The sequence below is a fragment of the Rhinichthys klamathensis genome, unplaced genomic scaffold, assembly GCF_029890125.1.
Source record: "Rhinichthys klamathensis goyatoka isolate OS25496 unplaced genomic scaffold, OSU_Roscu_1.1 h1tg000121l_1, whole genome shotgun sequence".
Classification (NCBI taxonomy): Eukaryota; Metazoa; Chordata; class Actinopteri; order Cypriniformes; family Leuciscidae; genus Rhinichthys; species Rhinichthys klamathensis.
The window spans coordinates 1,048,508-1,064,285 of NW_026606658.1; the positions used below are offsets into that span (position 1 = coordinate 1,048,508).

Below are 15,778 nucleotides of genomic sequence, written 5' to 3' on the forward strand. Positions count from 1 at the left end.
TCATTAAACGTTCTAGAGCTGTAATGCATCATATATGATATTCGTTCAGAACTGCTTCATGAATGCATTCTCAATGTTTGCTCTTTTTAACTTGACAGCAGGGGCAAATGCCTACTTTATCATCTTTACCAGTCGGCAGTCCTTTAGCCCAGCCTGGGTCTGCTGGTGGGGCAGGCAGCGGGTCCTCGGGTCCCAACAGCATAAGTGGGGTTCCTCCGCCATCCACCCCAACACAGTCCATCAACCTCCCCCACTGCCCGCCCGTCCACCAGAATTCTCCTTCCCCAGCACATAGCCGTACACCCACACCCACTCCCCGCTCCCAGACACCCCAGCCCCATACACCCGGTCTACCCCAGTTACCCCCGACTGGCAGTCAGCAGCAGTTACATCCGTCCAGCAGTTCTGACAATGCCATGCAACCACAGCAGCAGACATTAGGAGGAACTCCTCCCGCTGTTTCTCAAAGTGGCCTCTCCACACCAAATGCCAGCCAGCATCCCCGCACTCCAGTGAGTACTATTGCTCTATATACAACAAAAATATAAATGCACACGTAGAATGGTCCTAAATGTGAACACACAACCATTTCTGAGATGTTCCTATGAGTGGTTTATAAAGCATCCATACACACCAAAAAATATTCTAGAATGCATCCCGCTTTATAAATTGCTGCAGTTCATCTTCAATTCAAAAGCGATGTGAGCGTGCATCAACTCCACCTATATGTATGTTTACACACATATGTTGTTAATTTGCACATAGAATAATAATAATGCATATTGTTATTGTCTATTCATCTTTACATTTTAAGAAACATTGTTGGATTATTTTAATTACTCATATATATATGAGCACAACAAATCTGTACACATGCTCTTCAGTTGGTGTATGCAAAAGAAAATTTTCACGTCACTTTTTGCCTGTTATAAATCCTAATTTGTTCCTCACTTTTGACTGGATGAGATCCATAGAATTTAGGATCAAATCCAATTACATGTACATTTGAAAATTGATAAAAAATCTGAGAGGTTTCAAAGATGTTCTTATTAATGCTGACCGTATTTATTTAGACTGTATTGCGGTTTCACTTGTGGTCTTAGATTTTGGATCCTTCTATAGCCATAACACTTAATTTTTTACCCTTTTGACTGTTTTTGTCTTTTCTTTTTTCAGTTGTCTCATAAGGGTTCTCTGCCAGTGGACGGCCAGGCTGCTACCCCTGCCTCCGTCAGCAGTGCAGATGGATCATTTCAGCAGGGTCCTTCAGACTCCACAACCCCCTTTGAGCCCAAGGTGGAGGTCAAGCAGAAAGAAGAGGAGGAGGAGGAGGATGAGGATGAGGATGAAGAAGCCATGGTGGGAGGAAGAACTGGGAAGCAGGAAGACATTAAATCTGAGGAAAAGCCTGAGGTAAGATCCAGAGGTTGTATTTTCAGTAAATAAGAATTAAAGTCTGAATGGTGTTGATTATCTGACATTCAGACATGTTGTTATTAGTAACAGGGCTCAACAATAATGGAACAGAAAAATACACACAACAAAGCTGTTAACTGAACGTAAACAGATGAGAAACACTACATTTGTAACAGTATATTGTGTCCGTGCATTTTGGTCTTAAAGTAGCAGCAGCCTAATATTCCTGCTGCTGTCTGTCATTAATGTTAATCGAACCAAAGACAAAGAGAAAATCACTCACTGATCTTGACTAAACAACATTTGTAGCTTTAACAAGGATTAATCTATATTTAAAGACTGTAATGTTATTTTACATTTGATTATTCAATTTCTGTACTTGAATAGTGTTAAACTTACCTGAAAAACTTAAAGCACGGGTTATTTCACTTGTATCTTTTTTCTGTTGTATTTATGAGCTGTTGCTTGTAATTGGTTTATTTGTTTTTATTTTATTACTGAATACTCGCTTGTCTTCAACAACCCTCTACAATGCGAGTAAATCACTTGCATATAAGACCAAATTTCACATTAGGCAAGTTAAAAATGTCTTTGAAATCGTACAATTTACTAGCCATTTGATAATAACTTTCCTGTGATTGAGTTAGAGGCAAAAAATAAGTTTAGTGCCGATATAATTTCATTGCCTGCAGAGCTTTATTTCTTGGCTGAGATTGCCCTCTGTCTATTTACCTTACACACGCACTCAATGTGAGAGAAAGAGAGGCTTTTTACACATGCCACATACAGCGAATTGACGCGCTAGCTCTAAATGCAGAGCTCAACAATAAGGACTGTCCGATGGCCAAGTTGACGAAACTGTCACTGCACAGATTGGTCCAGTGCTGTGTCATCATGAAAGTTTATCATTTGCAAAAAAAATTTAAGCTTTGCCAATTTAAACATTCAAGCACAAGAAGACGCTCGAAAGAAAACTCCATTCGAGAAGTTTTGTGCGCACATTCGAAGCAGGCATCCAGAAAGCAGTGTTTGACAGCACGCAACTACTGAATTGAGTTATTTTTCGCGTCGTCTTGTGCTTGAATGGACAATTTTGTCTTAAGTGAACGTAAATTATGAGAAAGACAACGCATGTGTAACAGCATCAGTGAATTGGATTCGTGCATTATTCCTAATATTCCTACTTCTGTCTGTGTTTTTAATGTTAATCAAACAACAAAATAGTCACTGCTATTGACTGAATAACTTTGTTACTTTAATAAGGATTCATCTACATTTAATTTATACAGTGAGGACTATGCAGAGTTTTTACATTACTTTATTCAATTTCTGTACCTAATCAGCCTGTAATCTGTATCTAACTCCTGTTAGATCTTTCTGAAAAACCTGAAAAGCACTGTTTGTTTTATTTGTATCTGTGCTCTATTGTGTTTATTTGTGCTATTGCTTGTAGTTTGATTATTTGTTCTTATTTCATTACAGACTGTTTACTTGTCTTTACTGTACTTTTTGTGTTATATTTATATAGAATTGTTTCATTTGCATTGTTGCATTCCTTGTAAAAAGTCTGGCGAGTAAAATAAAAAATGAACTAGCCAATGGTGACTCGAGCTTCAGTGTGTCCGTAGAGGGTTGTTCAATACTATTTGAACTTTATATTAGTTAGGCTAGTCGTTTTTTTTTTCTGGGGTATCGAAATTGGAATCAATTGAGAATTGTGAAATGTCACCAGTATTTAAAGTTTTTGGTGGCTTATTTATTAGAATACAGTGTTACATGGGTCAAAACAACAACATTTCTTTTGGTGGAGCAAGTAAAAATTTGAACCACAGTAGAAGAAAATCCTTGGACCCTGTAGATGATCTTAAAATCATTCCATGTGAATTGACTGCTTGCTTTTATCAGATAAAGAAAGAGGAGCCATTGAGTGATGGTGTGCCAATGGAGACGTCTTCCACTGCAGTTGGGGAGGACAAAAAGCCAGAGATAAAGACTGAGCCTAAAGAAGAGGAAGAGGGTTCAGGGTCCACAGTTACCCACAGTTCACCTTCGGGAGTCCCCAACAAAAAGAAAAGTATGATCAGACTCCACTTGGGTATTTTAGGTATTGGGTATTCCACTTGCTAGGTTTGGCTTCAGTACAAAACCAACTGCTGGTTCCTTGGTAATGATACTATAGAATAACAATATAATAGGCAACAATTTAACAGCCATGCAACATATTTAATGAATCTCACACATCAATGGATACGTTTTACTGTTTATTTGACTACAGATGACTTTGGTGATGGCTGCAATTTAAGCACACGCATCAAATTACAATGACTGAAATGTCAAACGGGGCAAATGTTTTAACTAGAGAATTTTTTTAGCCAGTTGAAATATTTTCTTGTGTGCCACAGGTTAGGTACCTCTGGATTACACTGAATAGCTTAAATATTCACTGTTGTGTGTTTTTGTCAAAGAATTTAAGAATTGATGTAATAATTCTGTGTGTCTTGCTTTCTTTTTCATTAGTTTTTAAACCAGAAGAGCTGAGGCAGTCCCTGATGCCCACACTGGAGTCTCTTTACCGCCAGGACCCCGAGTCTCTGCCCTTCCGCCAGCCTGTGGACCCTTTAGTGCTGGGAATACCAGTACGTGTGCTGTCTGGTGCATAGCCACCTTAATATAATGCTGTTTTTGGTTAAACATACATAACCGTACTAATAATATACACTACCATTCAAAAGATTTTACAAATATTTTAACGTCTCTTATGCTCACCAAGGCTGCATTCATTTGATCAAAAATACAGCAAAAACAGTAGTATTGTGACATTATTATAATTTTAATTTAGTTTTCCATTTTACATATATTTTCAAATGTAATTTATTCTGATGACGGCAAAGCTGAATTTTCAGCAGCCATTATTCCAGTTTTCAGTGTCACATGATCCTTCTGAAATCATTCTAATATACTGATTTGGTGTTCAATAAACATTTCTTATATTATCAATGATGAAAACAGTTAATGTGAAAACTTAATGTAAAACTGTTAATTAAAAAAAAAAAATTCATGGATTCTTTGATGAATATAAAGTCCAAATAACAACATTTACAAAATAAAATATAATAGAAATAGAAATAGAAATATTTATAGAAATATTTTGTAACATTATCAATGTTTAATGTGTCCTTGCTGAATAAAAGTATTAATTTCTTTTAATACTTTCCTCCCAAACTTTTGAATGGTAGTATATATATTTTCCGTCGATCATGTATAAAATTGGGAATGTTAATAATTTTTCGGATATCAATACATTTTCTAAGTATTAAGGTCATTCTCTTATTTACGTAAATGTATGATTCTGCTGAACTGATATTTAACGTTGTCACTTTTGGCAAATCACAGGACTATTTTGACATTGTGAAGAATCCTATGGACTTGTCTACTATAAAACGGAAGCTCGACACGGGCCAGTACCAAGAACCGTGGCAGTACGTGGATGACATCTGGCTCATGTTTAACAACGCCTGGCTGTATAACCGCAAGACATCACGAGTCTACAAGTACTGCTCTAAGCTGGCGGAAGTGTTTGAGCAGGAGATCGACCCGGTCATGCAGAGCCTTGGCTACTGTTGTGGGAGAAAGGTAAAATAGAGGCCGCAAGAGTGTTTGCACACATTAAATTGTCCTTCTAATATGATGCCTGTTTTATAAATCAATACTTTCCTTAATGCTTTAGTTTATAGCATAGGCGTTGAGCTAACCAAATTAGCTTTCTCATCCAAAGAGTTAGTCATAATATGGGAGTTTGTGTCATAGCACAGATCAAGTAAATATTGATATGAAAGACCTGATCTGAAGTTGATCTGTTTTTACAAATACAGGCATTTGTCAGTGTTCTCTTTATTTTCACCGTGTTCTCTGCATTTTCATCATGTTCACCAAATGTTTTTTGTTTTCTCTCACAGTTTGAGTTTTCTCCCCAAACTCTGTGCTGCTATGGGAAGCAGCTATGCACTATACCACGAGATGCTGCTTACTTTAGTTATCAGAACAGGTAAGGAACTTACGACTGAGGCCAACATCAACGGACACGCAAGCATATATATCTGAACGACCCATGATATGATTATTTATTACATATGCATGTGAAACAGCTGTTTTTCCATTGTACCTGGCCACATAAAGTGAAGTGACTTGCACCACGGTTGATAAGAGTGTCTTCTTATCCCACCTTTTCCACCAATCAGTCATTTGCCATTGTAAAATCCTATGTGTGTGAAAAGACCTGGCATTTTAAAGTGTGCTCCTTTTCTGCTACAAATAGTCATTCAAATGTTTTAAGGGGATCGTCAGGGCTGTAACGTTAACTTTTTATTTTTATTTGCACATAGCACTGGTGCTACAGAGGTTGAAGGTTTTGTAACACAAGACGTTTTATGCTACAATTGTGTAGCCTGTTACCATCTCTGAAAACAACCACAAGTAGTGCAGTTTATCACTTAAACAAGCATGTGACTGACAAAGGACATTAATGTTGGAACAAAATACAAACCATGTTTTCATACACAAATATTATTATATATATATATATTTTACTCCACTTATAATTTGTCAACGTTTCTTGAATCAAAAATAGTAATTTTTACATGCCCATTTTCACTCTTTTTGTGATCCTTTACATTAAATGGCCTGTTTGTGCTGGTTTACCTAAATGTGGTTAGTCATAAGGTAATGTGTCTTCATAGTACATAGAAAAATTGTGTTAAAGAGTTGTATATTTCATGATATGACCACTTTGTCATGAATTTTACAATATGTATGACTTGACACTGATCAGTGTAACCATGACATAAAAGGAGTAATTCTTATCTTTTGAAAGAGCACCTTTAAAATGCCTGTTTGCTTGACATTGTGGCTACGGTCTTTTTGTTCATGTTTAATGTGCTCATGTGTCCATAAGTCACAACACCCTTCGCAACTGATTCTGCTCCAGTTTTGCTATAATGGTTTTCTCATTATACATGTAAATGCTAATCTGTGCTTTGCTTTGGCTTTCTGCTTGTCTGTTATTGTCTCCCTCCTTATCCATTCATTTCTGTCTTGTCTAATGTTTTTCTTTGTCAACCCTTTTCCTCTCCCCTGTACTTTGCCATTTGTTGTGTCCGCTATCGCCTGCTTTCATCTGACCAACCATCTGCACCTAAACCCCTCCCTGCTCAAAACCCCTGCTCAAAAATCCTGCATCATGATTGGCTCCTCTGGCGATGACCCTGTCCTGCGCTCCCCCTTTGGCCTGCCTGCCCTGCCTTGTCCTGCACTGATTGGTGGCTACCTCCTCGTTGCCTCTCTGTGATTGGCTGTGGTGTTGGCGCATGGTGTAGTTCACCAAAATATGGGCTTCTTGCTGACAGGTACCACTTCTGCGAAAAGTGTTTCAATGAGATCCAGGGTGAGACTGTGTCCTTGGGAGATGACCCATCCCAACCTCAAACGTAAGTGTCTCCTCTTTCACACCATATTTAATTAGTGTTTTATTACAGCATGATCTTTTTTTTCTTTTCTTTTCAGCTGTACAACAAGAAAACAAGTTTGTCTAATCTGTCTAGTGTTTGCAGTATCAAGACCCTTACCCATATTAAGTTTGATTGTATAGAGATCCTACTGCACTTATCCGTTATAAAAGAACAACTCTTACATATAACATCAGAGGTTTCCGTTGAATTTTCTGTTATCTACCAAATGTTTAAAAAATGTAGTAAATTTTAGTAAGGCAAAAAATGTCACTTTAAAAATACCTAGAGTTAAAATATATTACTGATTGATAAAAATGGAAATTTTCCCATCATGTTCTGTCTGTGACAGATCTTTTTAATCATTATCTGATTAAGTAACTTATTATCTGCATTCAACTACACAAGTAAAAAGGAAGGACAAGTATTTAATCCATTAAATGTGTCCAGAATCTGTCCCTTGCCACCCCAGAATGTGGTTGTATCCATCCAAACATAAAAATCAGGTGTAAATGATATGCACTCAGAATGCATTATGTAGTAAAGTGCCATCCGATTGCGATCTGAACACTGAAAATGTTTGTGAATTGCCATGTAAAGGGGGCCTTTGAATTAATTTCCATTAAAGTTTTGTTACATTAACTCTTTTCATATTGCATAGTCTTTTCCTGTTTTAATTGTGCTACAATATGCATATATTTCTAGATCGATCAATAAGGATCAGTTTGAAAAGAAGAAAAATGACACACTCGACCCTGAGCTGTAAGTCCATATAACCTTTAATTTAAAGTTTTGTGATCTCAGCAAAATTATCAGGATTAATACTTTTTTTTCTTTCTTTTTTTTCTCTGCAGATTTGTGGAATGTATGGATTGTGGTCGGAAGATGCATCAGATCTGTGTTTTGCACCATGACACTATATGGCCATTAGGGTGAGTTTTCTGCACTGAAATTGAATACAACTGATTGTGGATTTTGAAAGGTATTTCTAACACCAACATGTGTCCTACCTTTTTCTCTTTTCCCTCGTTTAGCTTTGTATGTGATGGTTGTCTGAAGAAGTCTAACAAGACCCGTAAAGAGAATAAATATGCCTCTAAAAGTATGTGGTTCCATTTCAGTGTTTTATTAAATTACAAGTTGTCAAATCTTCTCCATGTATTTTCTTCTCACTGATAATCTAACTAGTAATGACATTTAAACAGCTTTTCTTTTTCTTTTTTTCTTCTTTTTTTTTTTTCTCAGGGCTTCCACACACCAAACTAGGCATCTACTTGGAAACACGGGTTAATGACTTTCTGAAGCGGCATAATCACCCAGAGTCTGGTGAAGTTACTGTTCGTGTTGTTCATGTCTCGGACAAAGTGGTGGAAGTCAAACCAGGCATGAAGTCTAGGTCAGACAGGATGATTAAGAACAGACACTTGTTTAATGTACAATACAACACATTTATCTGTTGGACATTTCAAGAATAGTTACTTTAATACACATTTTGTAATTTATATTCTTGCCGTGAAGCCTCATTTGTTTACTCTGATTTATAATGTAATATACCTCCCATGCAGACTTTTAGCATTGCTTGTTTGTCTGCTTGGATTCCTTTTCACAGGTTTGTGGATAGTGGAGAGATGTCAGAGTCTTTCCCATACAGAACGAAAGCTTTATTTGCATTTGAGGATGTCGATGGTGTTGATGTCTGCTTTTTTGGGATGCACGTGCAAGAGTATGGCTCAGATTGTCCACCCCCTAATCAAAGGTCAGGCATATGTAATTGCTCTTATTATTATTTGATGGGCCTGTTTTTATTTCCTGCTAAACTTTCTTACTTTTTCTTATCCTCAATCCTCTAGACGAGTTTACATATCCTACCTGGACAGTGTCCACTTCTTTCAGCCACGCTGTCTGAGAACAGGCGTGTACCATGAGATTCTTATAGGATATCTGGAGTATGTCAGAAAACAAGGGTAAGATGATACTCCCCTGTCCTACTGTTTCAGCAGTATTTTTACTTTAATAGATGTTCACTATTTTTGCCTTGTGAAATTTTGAATTAAAAGTTTTTGGATTTTGTTTTTCTTAGGTTTACCACAGGACACATCTGGGCTTGCCCTCCTAGTGAAGGAGATGATTACATCTTCCACTGTCACCCTGCAGACCAGAAGATACCCAAGCCCAAGCGGTTGCAGGAGTGGTATAAAAAGATGCTGGATAAAGCCGTAGCAGAGCGCATCGTGCATGACTATAAGGTACAATTTAAACATTGTGTTCTTGTAAACATTTTGTATTTGAAATGTATATATTTTTTTCCAGTATACAGTATATTTTTAGTATGTGTGTGTATATATATATATATATATATATATATATATATATATATATATATATATATATAATATACATTTTTATTTATTTTTTAAACATTTTTTTACAGGACATCTTCAAACAGGCAACAGAGGATCGTCTCACCAGCGCCAAAGAACTGCCCTATTTTGAGGGTGATTTCTGGCCCAATGTGCTTGAAGAGAGTATAAAAGAACTGGAGCAAGAAGAGGAGGAAAGGAAGAGGGAGGAGAACAGCACATCCAATGAGAGTGTTGATGTTAGTCTTTAATCTCTTATTCATCTCAGGTTTTGTTACCTTCTAAAAGTGCTTTCACACAACAAAACTTCTCTTTGTTTCTCCAGACAACAAAAGGTGACAGCAAAAATGCCAAGAAAAAGAACAACAAGAAGACGAGCAAGAACAAGAGCAGTTTAAGCCGAGCCAACAAAAAGAAGCCGGGGATGCCAAATGTGTCCAATGACCTTTCACAGAAACTCTATGCCACAATGGAAAAGCACAAAGAGGTATGAAGAAGACTAATGCCTGATTTCAGCTTTTTTGTCCTTCACTATGATTTAGTTTAATCAAGGTACATGGTCAAACATTTAGCGTTTGTACAAAAGATACTGAATAGGATGCCACCACACTTGACAATGTTCAACATATTTCATATTTCATAAAAAAAAAAATTTAATCCAACATTTTTTTTCCCCCAAGGTGTTCTTTGTTATCCGGCTGATTGCAGCACCCAATTCCAATGCTCTCCTGCCCATTGTTGACACGGATCCTTTGATGGCGTGTGATTTGATGGATGGTCGTGATGCCTTCCTAACACTTGCACGGGATAAACACCTGGAGTTTTCTTCAATGCGGCGCTCCAAATGGAGCACTATGTGCATGCTGGTTGAACTGCACAACCAGAGCCAGGACCGCTTTGTGTATACCTGCAATGTGTGCAAGCACCATGTTGAAACTCGCTTCCATTGCACTGTGTGTGAGGTGAGGACTATAGAATGGGAGGAGTGGGGAGATAGTAATGATTTTCGATGTGATCTTATGCCATTTTTATTTGTTGTATGTGTAAAGCTTAGATGGCATGAGAAGATAACCAGTTTTTCTCAGGACAGACTCAATTTTTTTTGCATTATCCTGAATTACTCAAAACTTGTGTCAGGAAAAGCAGTGTCTGGTCACCGCAGTTATAAAAATAATCAGTCGTACTTAATGCTGGTAAATGATGTCCTTTTGTACAGTACAAAAACTTTGCCATTTAATGATTTTTCTAACTTCTCCACAGGACTTTGATCTCTGCATCACTTGCTACAATACAAAAGGTCACGAGCACAAGATGGAGAAACTGGGCTTAGGGTTGGACGACGAAAGCAACAGTCAGGCTGCTTCCTCAACGCAGAATCCTGGAGACTCACGGCGTCTCAGTATTCAGCGGTGCATCCAGTCTCTGGTACATGCTTGCCAGTGCCGCAATGCCAACTGCTCACTTCCATCTTGTCAGAAAATGAAACGTGTAGTTCAACATACCAAAGGCTGCAAGCGCAAAACCAATGGTGGTTGTCCTATTTGCAAGCAGCTCATCGCACTCTGTTGTTACCATGCAAAACACTGCCAAGAGAACAAGTGTCCTGTGCCATTCTGCCTCAACATCAAGCAGAAACTGCGACAACAACAGCTCCAGCACAGACTACAGCAGGCCCAGATGGTGCGTAGAAGAATGGCTAGCATGCAAAGGACAGGCCAGCAGCTTCCAGGAGGCAGTGGTGGGCTGCCATCTCCGGGGAACAGTAGTACTACTGGTCCGAGCACACCAACACCAAGCAGTCAACCTCCTACCCCACAGACGCCCACTCAGCTATGCCAGCCTCCAGCAACTCAACCTGGGGTTGGAGGTGTTCCATCAAAGCAGCAACAGCAGTTGGCAGGGATGGCCCATCAGTACCAGCAAATGTCTGGTAGTGGTGGGATGATGAACTCCCTGCAACAGCCCATGATCCCACAGCAACAGCAGCAAACATCAGTTCAGCATCTTCAGCATGCCAACAACCTTCCTCCATATGTGCAAAGACCTCCAGGCTCCTCTCCACTCTCTCAGTCAATGGGAAAGCCAGGAATGGTGCCAGGCGGCTTCCCTCAACAGCAACAGTCGAGCCTAGGGCAGCCTGTGTTGCCGCAACATCAACAACCTGGCCCTCCACCTGCTGCAGTTGAAATTGCCATGAAAATTCAACGAGTCGCAGAGACTCAACGGCAAATGGCTCAGCAAAAGATCCTGCAAAGAAACCAAGCTCCTGGCATGATGCCTCCACATGGTCTGCATCAGGGTCCCCAGACACAAAGCCAGATGGGCATGAACCTTCCTGCAGCTGCAATGGTTGGACCTCAGGGAATTACATCCCAGACACAAGCAGCAGTGGCACGAACTCACATGGATCAGCAGCAGGGAATGATTACAACAGGTATGCAGCAGCACCAGACAGGAACTCAGACTCAGCTCCCTCAAGTCCAGTTGCAGCAGGCCCAGCAAGGAGCACCCCAACTTCAGGGGACGCCACAGCAGCCGTGGACTGGTCCTGGCATGCCTCCTCAGCAGAGACCTGGGGTAATGAACCAAATGGGTCTGCAAGGAATGGTTGCACCTCAACAACAGCAGCAGCAGGGAGTTGTTCAACAGCAGCAACAAGGGCATTCAGGTCTAATGGGTATGATGAGTGGCCAAGGAGGGGCCGCACTTGCAGGTGCTGGCCCTGGAAGTCACTCTCAGGCTGCCTTAATGGAACTCGTAAAAACCTTAAGGTTACCCAACTCACCCCATCAACAACAGCAAGTCCTGAATATACTACGTTCAAACCCTCAGCTCATGGCAACCTTTATCAGGCAACGAGTTCCTAGGTACCTTGGTCGAGGAGGGCCTGGAGCAGGAGGTGTGGGTGTACCAGGAGGACCCGGTGGAGGTCCAGGAATTATCGATGGCCAGCAAATGAATGCAAATCCTGGGGCAGTTCAAGGAAGTATGCATATGGCACAAGGAAATAGCATGCCAATGAATCAGCTTCAGCAGCAGCAGCAACTTCAACAACGGTCTATGATGAGTGGAAATTTGCAGCAACAACAGCAAATGGCAGCGTTACAGCAACAGCAGCAGCAACAACAACAACAACAGCAGCAGCAGCAACAACAACAACAACAACAACAAGGTGTTATGCCCAATCAGGGTGCCAACATGTCTAACATCTCCCCCCAGTTCAGAGAAATGATGAGGCGGCAACTGCAGCAGCAACAACTGCAGCAGCAGCAGCAGCAACAACTGCAGCAGCAACAACAACAACTGCAGCAGCAACAACAACAGCAGCAGCAACAGCAACATATGGGAAACCATGCTCAGTTTCAGCATCCTCAACCATCCCAGCAGCAGGGTTATCTTGGCCAGTCTGGAATGCCCTCACAGCAGCCTGGTCAACCTCAGCCTGGCGGTCTTCAACAGCAGCAGGGAGGGACCCAGCCTGGGACCCAGCAAAACTACTCTGGGTCTGTGTCCCATCAGCAGGTTGCAGCTGCTTTGCAACAGAGACTGCAGCATCAGCAACTCCAGATGCAGCAGCAGCAGCAGAGTGCTATGGCAGGACTTCAAGGTTCTGATGGTGGTCCTGGAGGCGGTGGTTCCCTCCAGCAGCAACCGATGCAATCCGCTCCCATGGGTTCACAATCTCCGGCCATGCTTCAGCAAGCTTTGCAGCAACGGCTCCTCCAGCAGCAACAGTCACACCTAGGAGGAGGATCTCCTGCTCAACACAATCCCATGAGCCCTCAGCAGCCCCAGCAACAGATGTCCCAGTCTCCCCATTTGCAGGGCCAACAGTTGCCTAATTCCCTAAGCAACCAGGTCCGCTCACCCCAGCCTTCGCCTCGTCCCCAGTCACAGCCGCCAAACTCTAGTCCATCTCCTCGCTTGCAGCCTCAGCCATCACCTCATCACATCTCGCCCCAGACCCAGACCGGGTCCCCTCACCCAGGTCACCATCCTCAGCATCACAGTGGCATGGCTGCTGTGCACCCTCCACAGCAACAACCGCTGACATCCCAACAGCAGCAACAGGCTAATGCGATGGACCAGGGCTCATTTGGAGCAGACCAGAGTGCCATGCTTTCACAGCTAGGTGGGATGGGAGCCTTGCATGGGCAAGGGACAAATGACATGATGACAAATAACCAAGATATGGGGTCGAACATGAATCACTCGTTAGATTTGATGTAATGTTGCAGAGCTCAAAGAACTGTCCTGATTGCCAGAGTTTGGTAGCAGATCTAGGATTTACAAAGGCTGTCATCGATAGTATTATTATTACTATTATTATTATTATTATTTAATATTTTTCTTATGTAATTGAAAAGAACTGAACTTCCTATGGGAGATACTACATGTGCAAGTCAACAAATTAAGTTAAATGAATGGTAAGTTATTGCTGTTAATATATAAAAATATATAAATATATTTTTTGCCAATTGTGTTCAAAGGGTTTTGGGTTAAGGGATGGGAAATATTTCCTCTTGGTATATGACCAGAAATATTTTTGGGGTGAAGAAGTCTGCCTTTTTTTATAGATATTTTTTAAGATTTTAAAAGTGGCATGAAATTAAAAAGCAAAATGCGTAAACAAAATGGACTATTTTGTTTTCTTTTTCCTCTAAATAGTCAAAAATGTCATCAGTTTTGGAGAGTATTAGAATTATTCTCACAAATGTAATGATTGGCATTGGTAATAACTGTTATTTATTACTCAGCTCTTTTGGTTGGCTAATAGATATTTTCTTGTTCTTTTGTTTTGGACAGTTGATGGCATATGCTATTTGAATCTCCTACAATTCTTGAAGAGTATATTTTTGTTAGTGATAGAACCTGACTATAAATGGATGAATTTATATTCTTATTTTTTTTTTTTTTTTTTTGCTTTTTTGAGGGGTGGTTGGGGCTTAAATGAAGTTTTGATAGCGTTTGGGAAACGATAATGTGTTTTCTGATGGCTTGTTGCATGGGAAATATCTGTCCTCCTATGCATGTCGCAGTTTTCCCACCCTCATACACCCTGTCCCATGAATGTTTTCACTATGCCCTCCTCCTCAGTAATGGAACCTGATTGATACTACAGGTGTGCGTAGGACAGTGCAGTGATCTCTACTGAGAAGACCAAATGCTGATAAGGGATTATGGATTTTGCAAGTAATCACCTTGAACTACCCTCTTCCATCGACTCCCAAGTCCTCTTTTCTCTCCCCGTCTCTCCAGTAAGGAATTGTTGTTCTGACTCTTCACGCACATCTCTAGTGTTCTGAACTTTGGGATTTAAGTGATCTCCTTAATGTATAAAGAAAATTCTGAACTGAAAATAAATTACTGAAAATGAAATGTCTTTGTAAAAATATATATATATATATATATATATATATATGTGTGTGAATGGAGGTAAATGGACAGATGTTTCTTCTTGATTCAAGATGCTTTGAGCTGAAGAACTCTGGGCAGCTTACACTTAACCTGTGAGATTTTTTTCTACATAAATGGAGCTCAAATCAGACAAGCACCAATGCGCCTTTGTATGTGTACTTCATTACAAGGATTTCATTAGTGTCTACTAAACCAACACTGTCTGTCATATCTTCATCCTGTGCACAAATACAGAAAGGAAGAGACAAATAGTTTTAGATAAGGAAGTGGATGGTCTTTTTGATGGTATATGACGACCTATAAATGAATTGTTTTCTCTTGGTTAAAGGGGTGCTGGATGACTACACAGAGGCAATACGGCGTTTAGACTTATTTTATAAAAATGAGGAGAACAATATTTGTTTTATAAATATAGATAGATATATTTAATTTTATTTTTGAGAATAAAAAACTTGAAGCTAATTCAAAAGTTGATATTGAATTACACTTTTTCAAAGATATTGATGATGCAACATGACACTGCTGTTATACCATATACATCCCTCTTTGGGAATAATGAGTAATATGGCATTTTGAGGAAATGTCTTGTGAGTGCGTATAGAAGTATACAGATTATGATTCACTGTACAAACCATGGCAATTTGCTTTGATCTGTAAGTTTATTTTTGTTATTCTTTTCTAAAACGGACTGGAAAACCAATCATATAGTTTTATGGATCCTAGTTTTGACCACTTTTCTCTTGCCAACACTTTGGTGCTTGCTGAGAGGAGCAAAAACTGTTGCTCTGATTTCAGTAGTTTTACTGTTTGTTTGTTTGTTTGTTTGGTTGGCTGGCTGTTCTTTTTAAAATTTATTATGGTGGTCAGACGTTTTGCCAATTATTTAATTGTACATTAAAATATGTTTGCACCATTCAAAAATAATTGGCTTTTGGTGTGGTGTAATTCTTACATTGTAGAAGTGGAGCTAAAACAATGTCAAACCAAGATGGCTTGAAACAAAGTTTATCAATCCATAGTACCACGCATTGATGATTAAATATATAAAAAAAGCATTTGTAATTGATGATACAGTTACACCAA

The 15,778-nt window shown here is 39.7% G+C and overlaps 1 protein-coding gene across 2 annotated transcripts in view; it reads left to right on the plus strand.

The window, feature by feature from the left end:
* Positions 1–15,619, plus strand: part of ep300a (E1A binding protein p300 a) — a 32,293-nt gene extending 16,674 nt beyond the window's left edge. Inside the window, exons 14-31 of one of the 2 annotated variants that reach the window (XM_056255456.1) lie at positions 99–512; positions 1,177–1,413; positions 3,322–3,490; positions 3,934–4,052; positions 4,810–5,049; positions 5,373–5,461; positions 6,789–6,899; positions 7,623–7,679; positions 7,772–7,849; positions 7,952–8,019; positions 8,163–8,313; positions 8,527–8,673; positions 8,768–8,881; positions 8,998–9,163; positions 9,349–9,516; positions 9,603–9,764; positions 9,958–10,239; positions 10,538–15,619. In XM_056255456.1, the coding sequence (XP_056111431.1) occupies positions 99–512; positions 1,177–1,413; positions 3,322–3,490; positions 3,934–4,052; positions 4,810–5,049; positions 5,373–5,461; positions 6,789–6,899; positions 7,623–7,679; positions 7,772–7,849; positions 7,952–8,019; positions 8,163–8,313; positions 8,527–8,673; positions 8,768–8,881; positions 8,998–9,163; positions 9,349–9,516; positions 9,603–9,764; positions 9,958–10,239; positions 10,538–13,507 (5,742 nt within the window). In that variant the 3' untranslated portion in view covers positions 13,508–15,619. The remainder of the gene's footprint in view (positions 1–98; positions 513–1,176; positions 1,414–3,321; positions 3,491–3,933; positions 4,053–4,809; positions 5,050–5,372; positions 5,462–6,788; positions 6,900–7,622; positions 7,680–7,771; positions 7,850–7,951; positions 8,020–8,162; positions 8,314–8,526; positions 8,674–8,767; positions 8,882–8,997; positions 9,164–9,348; positions 9,517–9,602; positions 9,765–9,957; positions 10,240–10,537) is intronic. The other variant, XM_056255457.1, reaches the window with a different exon arrangement.
* The last annotated feature ends 159 nt before the right edge of the window (positions 15,620–15,778 follow it).